The sequence below is a fragment of the Orycteropus afer genome, unplaced genomic scaffold, assembly GCF_000298275.1.
Source record: "Orycteropus afer afer isolate SDZICR_OR568_19922 unplaced genomic scaffold, OryAfe1.0 scaffold00005, whole genome shotgun sequence".
In the NCBI taxonomy this organism is placed as follows: Eukaryota; Metazoa; Chordata; class Mammalia; order Tubulidentata; family Orycteropodidae; genus Orycteropus; species Orycteropus afer.
The window spans coordinates 7,272,605-7,280,641 of NW_006921592.1; the positions used below are offsets into that span (position 1 = coordinate 7,272,605).

Here is an 8,037-nt window from a genome sequence, read left to right on the forward strand (position 1 = left end):
AACTTCCTACTTTGTATATTAGTTAAAAATCATAAATAGAATTTCTAAAACTATAAAAATCTCAGCAGGTCAGTGAACCTTATCATTCATAAGATAAAAAAATAATGAAAGCTTTAAATGTAAAAACTTACTGTCAACTCCATTTGAACTTCTCAACCTGTTTGAAAAAAAAAATTGAAGTTGTTTAAATCATGCTTTAAATTGTTCAATAGTCAAAGAAAGGAAAAAGTAGGTGAAATAGTAACATAGATGATACGGATGGAGACCTGGTGGCACAACAGTTAAGCACTCAGCTGCTAACTGAAAGCTTGGCAGTTCAAACCCACCCAATGACTCTGAAGAACAAAGACCTAACAATCCACTCCCATAAAGATTGCAGCCGAGAAAACCCTATGGGCAGTTTTACTCTGTCATATGGGATTGCTGGATCAAAAATAACTCCATGGCACCTAACAACAACACAGCAGTTGAAAAAAACACTCAAAGCTACCAGTGTATTTCAATTCATAGCCACTCTATAGGACAGAGTAGCACCGAATCTCTTTTTTTTTTTTAATTGTGGTGAAAACATACACACTAAGACATCTGCCCACATAACAACTTCCCCATTTAGAGCTCAAGGACACTGATGACATTTTTCATTCATATTGTGCCACCATTATTGCTATTCTTTTCCAAAATATTCCACCACCATTAGTATAAACTAAATGCCCCACAAATAAAAGCTTCTCCTTTCCCCCTTCCTCCTTCCCCTAATGATCTTTGGTATATAACTCAATGTATCTCACTGCTGTCGAGTCGGATCCAACTCATAGCAACCCGTCCTTGGGTTTCCAAGGCAATATCACTACAAAAGTAGATTGCCCAACCTTCCTTCTGAGGAGTGGCTGCTGGATTTGAACTGTCAGCCTTCTGGTTAGCAGTCAAATGCCTTAGGCACTATGCTACCAGAGCTCCCTTTGGTATATATATGTATACATATTCAACCTATGAGTTGAAAGGCTGTGAATCTTCATGGAGGCAGACTACCACATCTTTCTCCCATGGAGTGGCTGACGTGTTTGGACTTCTGACCTTTTGGTTAGCAGCTAAGCACTTAACCACTGAGCAACCAGAGCTCATTAACAACACACACACACATAAAGTTCTTTGAAAGGTAAGTATCAGTTACATCTACTGATTTTCTTTATCAATAAATAGTTTACCACTGTACAATTATTTTCATAGGAAAATGAGCACCAGATAGTCATGGAATTCATTTACTGTGTGCCCAAAGCTAACTAAAAGCAGTTGTTTTCTTAAATTAGCTATGTGTTCGCATAATATATATATAAGATTTAACTGTGTTTGTGTTGCTCTGGATCAATTAAACTAAAGGGTTACTGAACTATGCAAAGTAGATGCCTACAAATGAGCCTGTGAATGTCTTCGGACAAGCCTACAAATCAGTTTCATTAGCCCACGTGGCCCCTAAATGTTCACAGGCTGAAATTAAGTCTCTTTAAATTGTTACTTGCCCTGCTCAAGTGCACAAGTAGCCACAGGCAAGTCTGAATAAATGCATTCAAAGAATATCTCCAGTATTTAAGGTCCTTAGGGAAGAAAGTACAATTACAATTATTGTTTAATTTCATGCTGCAATAACCCACAACTCTGCATGAGTACAAACTACTGAACCTTCGGGTGAAGAGAGTCATGTGCCCTTGGAGTCTGCAGGCAGGCTTGCACAGAGAGAATGTGATGTGAGCTTCAGAAGAAAGAACGTCTCACATGGAAGCAGACTGCTGAATGTAAGTCACCTTCTACCTGCTTGATGTCAATCGGCCTCTCTGTAGAGCAGATAATTTTAAATCTCTTCCCCCTTACCCTCAACTCCACAGATCTGTAGACAGCTAATTTGATGATGTTTTGGAAAACACTAAAAGTGAAATAATCTTTGCTTTGTTTGTTTTCAAAATTTACTTCTCTGAATAAATAAGTAAAATTCAAAAAACGGAAAATCGAAAAAGCCAATTGCCACTGAGTCCATTCTGACTTATGGTGATGCCCACGTTGTCAGAGTAGCAGTGTGTTCCGTAGGGTTTTCAATGGCTGTGACATTTTAGAAGTAGATCACAAGGACTTTCCTCCGAGATACCTCTGGGTAGTTTCAAACCACCAACCTTTTGGTTAGTAGCCAAGGGCTTAACTGTTTACTTCTCCGAATAAATAAAATTCCAGGAGGCTATTTAAGTCCACAAGCATGTGAGTTTCCCTTCTCTCTCGTCCTCTCCCCACCTTCTCCCTTTTTCTCTGTCTTTCTCTGTCCCAATCCTTATGGCTTTGGCAAATAATTGGAAAATTACTGAAAAACCAAAGAAAAAAATGAGAAAAATTAACCTCATAAGCTAAAAGGAAAATCTAGGGGAAAAAAAAATTATTTTTTAAAACTAAAAAATAAATGTAATCAGATCTCTAATCTAAGTATTTTTATTTAGGCAAAGCAGATTTATTTTCACTCCTCAATGCAAATTTGCAATCTTATCTATCAGAAAAGTCACAATAGTCATTACTCCATTTTTTGACACTGGAAAGGCTAATGCTTAATTTGCTGTAGAAGTACATGTCTCATTATAGTCTTAAAAGGCACAGATCTTGTTGCCAGAAACAGGAAAACTTGGAGAATAAATGATTTTCATCCTTGCTAATAAAAGAAGAAAATTGTCATTTCACATGCACTTTTCCCCCCTTTTTTGACCAAATTAAACCTTTGCTTCCGATTAGGTTGACAAAAAAGACACAAAGTTAAAGATATTTAATGAGAGAAAAATTCAGAAATACTCACAAGGAGTTCCTGTGGAGGTTTTTGCCCCTGGAATTCCACCAAGAGTTTTTGCTCAGATCCTGCAAAGGGAGAGGTCATTCCATGTACACCCAACAAACTCCCATCCTGAGCTTCCAGTAATATCATCACAAAACACACTCTATGAAGGACAGATTTTTCTTTTCATTCATCTAGCCCAATATTTCTCTTTTAATCCACATACTAAACCCATTAGGCTAGAAAGATGCCTAAATGTTAACACAATATAAGGGAAACTAACTCAATGTGGTGATGGACTTTAACTGAATGAAATTAATTTTATGAGGACATCTGGAGAGAAAATGTAAAATATGCAAATGTTAATGAAAACAGGTCGAAATCAGTTAATGACATGAAAGAAAGGATGGAAGTCAAAGTTGACAGACCACAAGCATGATTACTTTAGTATGTCCTATGGTGTAGTGCCTAAGGCTTTTGACTGCTAACCAGAGGGCTGGTGGTTAAAACCCACAAGCCACTCCTCAGAAGGAAGGCTGGGCACTCTACTTCAGTAGTGATACTGCCTCGGAAACCCGAGGAAGGGTCACTATGAGTTGGGTCCAACTCCACGACAGTGAGTTTGGTTTTTTTATCATTAATAGGTTGTCTCCATTGATGATTGTAAAGATAAAGTCTCTACTAATTGAGCTATTTTAAACATTATTTGCATGTACCTCATTCTATTTCCTATTAGATTCAACTAATATTTCTGGAGACCTAGTATACTTCAGGCATTATTCAGGCATTTTTACGGTTGTTATTTTTGTTTTCAATTATCAATATTCTCATAAGGACATTAGCCCCAGTTTAGAGATACCGTTAATGAAGCTGGTAGTCTAGTTGATGTGCATAGTTTTGTAAACTAGAATTGGCGAAGCCAGAATTTGAACATAAATCCTTGCTTCCAATTACCCTCAAGTAGCCTTACAAATATTTGACTTTTAAAGTTTTTCACAGATTACACTCCTACAAGAAATTCTGAGGTTGTCTGTATACATATGCTTTCCAAATTCACATAAATATCAGTGAAAGCAAGACCAAAATTAGGTGTCTTAGATCACTCTATCCACATGGTGGATGGCACTAAAACAAGGCAGATGTTTGTTCTGCTATGATTAGACAGATCGCAGAATCAGAGAATCTCAGCATTGGAGAAACACTGATAGTCCTTTACTCTGAAATGTTGGAATCCCCTCCATCACATCTGCCAAGGGGTTTGTTCAGCCTATGCTTGAAGAATGACAGAACTCACCACCTCAGGAAATAAACCATTCCATCCTTGGAGAGCCCATTCACTACAAAATTCTCCAACCTTTTTCCCACTATCTTCTATTGGCCGATTATAGATCTACCTCTTAAAACTGTATTTAAAATAACTTATTTTTCTCCCACCTGAGAACTTTCATATATTTGAAAACAGTTTCAAAAACTCCTGAGTTTCTTCTCATGCAAACGATCCCCAGAATAAACTATCAGGTGGATAGGTGAATTTTATAAGAACAAAAAAATGAATAATGTAAAAAAGAAAAGAATGTGGGCATTTGAAAAAATTAGATTGTTTTGAAACAAAGATCTAAATTTAATACTAATAAAAAAAAACATAAATTCATAACTTAAGAAAAATCAGGTAAAACAGACACAGTCAATTGCATGAAGATGTGTGTTCATGTGCACTGTTTTTTTTAAAAAAAGCAAACTATTAAATAAGATGTTTTTACCTCTTGAGACTGCTTTAGGTAATTACTAACTTGCACAGCATGTCGTTCAATTTCTTTACTTTTCATTTTCTGATATATATAAGGTTCCAAACCTTGTAAAAAGGAAGAAAAAAATGGAGAGTACATGAAAATGCTTTATATTTAAATCACAACTCTCAAATAGAAAAATTTGAACACAGTACATTCATCTAAACTTGGTTATAGTTTTCTCTTTCTGTTTTATGCAAGTTTTACCAAATTCCCTCTGTTCTATTTCCTCAAGTGCTTGAAAGTTACATATTGTTTTCTAGTCTTCTAGTTACCTTTACATTTATAACAAATTTACATTTCACTATCAAAGTCAGAAATTAAATTGTCCATATTGTTGTTAGTTGTCATCAACCCCATGTGTGTAGGACAGAACTGCTTCATAGAGTTTCTAATGCTGTGATCTTTCAGAAGCAGACGCCAGGCCTGTTTTCCAAGACACCTCTGGGTGGATTTGAAATTCCAACCTTTTGGCTAGGAGTCTAGTGCTTAAAAGTTTGCACCACCCAGGAACTCCAAATCATCCATAAAGTATATACATCTCCTACAAAACCGATTTTTTAGTAATTTTTTAACTTTTACCTTTCCCTGCCTCCTATCTCCCATGCTTTATTTAAAATATGTGGAATTTTAGTTCTGAAATGTTAGGAATCCTTCCTTTACAATTACATTGAATGTCATAGAAGGTTACTTAAATTAAAAAAAAAAAATGCTAGAAAGGGAATCAAATTGGTTTAATTATTAACTTTTTCTTTAAAATGATGGTGAAGATCACTATTGTTATTATTTTATATCTGTCACTTACAGAGTCACTGGCATATAGTAGGTATCCAATAAGTTTTTAATAAATGACTGCCTGTTTTAATTTTGAAAATATTTTATTGAGTCACTGGTTATTATTTGCCATAAGACCAGAAGAAACAGATGGTGCCCTACTACCTTTACTAAACATTTTGATCAAATATTCTATAGAAGAATCCTGATCAAAAGGGGAAAAATACGGAATAGAGTTTCAAATTCCCATGGAATCCAGACATTCTGGAGCCATTGATGCTGGATGAAACCCTGAAACTATTATCCTATTAGCTTAAAACTAATATCCCATGAAGTAATCTTCAAACCAAACAATAGTTTAGCTTACTTAGCATTGTGCTTTTGAAGAACTATCTATATGAGACTAAACTGAGAACAGCAACTTGAGATATTAGACAGGAAACTTAGGGGGCAGTGAATTTGTATTAATGTTAACACAAATGAGGAACAGCTCAGAAAAGGAGGGTGGGAATGGTTGCACGATTTGAAGAATGTCATCAATGTCACTGAAATGTGCATGTGGAAACTGGTGAACTGGTGAATTTTCTGCTGTTTATATTCTCAACAACAAGAATAAAAAAAATAAAATACATTAAAAAAAAAAAAAAAGTCGAAGTCTAACTGTAGGAAGTAGTGATTGTATTTTCTCCCGTAATGATTATGTACTGGGAAAAAAATCCATAAGGAGTGCAGCTAGCCTATTGGAAAAAACGTAACATTTCATACATAATATCCTTATTATAGTGGAATATTAGAAAATTATGATAAATATTGTTTCAATAATACTACAGTATTGTAATTCAAGTAAAACAAGTGAAGAGAAAGCTAAAAATATACTTGTTCTTTTCATAGTTAATTTCTTCAGAACCTTAACTGTTGTGTCTGAAGAATTACTTAACAAAGCATTTCTCTTTGCATTCCCCAAATACATACACATTCACACAAATTTTTACTTTTTAACTAATTCTTTTCAACTAATTCTTAACTCAAATATATTTCAAAAAGGAGATTCTCAACTCTGGATGTGTTTCAAGGAAGATATGGGCCATGGAGTAAGCCTATTTCTCTAAGTCACCTCTCAGCTTCTGATTTGACTTAATGAAATTCTTTCCCAGAACTCTCCAGCAACCCACATCTTGCTCTGTTTGAAATTCATTGGAAATAATTTAAATAATTCCAATAAGAATCCTATACAATAATCATACTACTTATTTAAAATATATAAATAAACCCTATAATATAAATATAAATGCATAATATCTACAAACAAATATAATTGGTCTCAAAACTATTTCTTAAGGTGTGGGAACTGATTATTCAAAATTATGCTCTTTAGTAAACTATGATTTGGGACAAGATAATTAAGCTTTCCAGCCATATCTATAAGCTGACGGGGTTTTCAATGATTTCATTTCTAATGTATCTTTCAGCTTAAAGTCCCTTTTATTCTCAGTGATTTAAGAGACAATTGAGTATTTTAAAAATATGAATCAGAATTTCTCAACCTTGGCATTGACGTTTTGAATGAGATAATTCTTTGTTGTGAGGGCTGTAAGATGTTTAGCTGTATCCTGGCCTTTTTATCCATCCACTAGACGATAAAAGCACCTTCCTCCCCAGTTGTGACATCCAAAAATGTCTCCAGATATTGCCAAATGTCCCAGAAGCAGAGTGGTGGGCAGTGCAACATTGCCCCTTGATTAAGAACCATTAATATAAGCACACATCATAAGCACAACTGGGCTTTAAAGAGCATGATAATATAAATTCCAGTACAATGTCTACTTGTACCTTAAGTTTAGTATTCCAAATAATTTTATATCTTTATAACTCCTCAATCACATAGTTCCCTCTGCTTAAAAATCAATAAAGATCCCTTATTACCTAATGCCAGCCACTCCTTGGAAGGAAGGTTGGGCAATCCTACTTCTGTAATGATAACTGCCTCGGAAACCCAAGGAGGGGTCGCTATGAGTCAGGGCCGACTCGATGGCACATAACAACAACAACAACAACATTACCTAATGCAAGAAGTTCAAGTTCTCATGATTGCTTTCCATTCTGTTCATTATCAGCCCTCATCTTATCTAACCAGTTTTTGTTTTGTTTTGTTTTTTCCACATTCACACTATTGCCCAGCTGATAGTCTTCATTCCTAACTGGTTGATCTGTCTTCTCTCTTCTGCAAACATCATCATTATTAAGCCTAAGTGATACCTGACCACAGAATAAACACTCTGCGTGAGCAGTAATAAATAACCAGCTATAACTCAACACAATTAGTTCTGTGTAGGGTTCTTATGAACCCTGATATGTTCTGTGAACATATCACTGGAATCTTAATAATTTCTCCTTCCCTCTCTCTATAAATCAGACTAAATGAATGCTCTCTGGGAAACATTATGAATAAGATTCAACAGCTCTGAATATAAGAGACTTCCTAAATCTCAATTTTTATTTTCTGGATTCTAATAACTATTCAATTAAACAAATGCAAAATGTATCCCTCTCAGAAAAATTAAAAACAGATAAGGATTTTTTTCTTAGATGTATTATCACCCCCCTTTTCTCTCATTTCCACTTAAAATAAGAGAGGGACGACCAGTGGTCTAAAGACCTTGTATTGAGAACACATTA

At 35.0% G+C, this 8,037-nt stretch overlaps 1 protein-coding gene across 1 annotated transcript in view; it reads right to left on the bottom strand.

Annotated features, from left to right (window-relative positions):
• The window catches only part of TRPM6 (transient receptor potential cation channel subfamily M member 6), a 175,400-nt gene that overhangs the window by 29,993 nt on the left and 137,370 nt on the right, over positions 1 to 8,037 (bottom strand). The window contains exons 28-31 of the mRNA XM_007939607.1: positions 6,023 to 6,098; positions 4,561 to 4,652; positions 2,825 to 2,883; positions 132 to 157 (exon numbers count right to left, since the gene is read on the bottom strand). Coding sequence (XP_007937798.1) covers positions 132 to 157; positions 2,825 to 2,883; positions 4,561 to 4,652; positions 6,023 to 6,098 — 253 coding nt within the window. The remainder of the gene's footprint in view (positions 1 to 131; positions 158 to 2,824; positions 2,884 to 4,560; positions 4,653 to 6,022; positions 6,099 to 8,037) is intronic.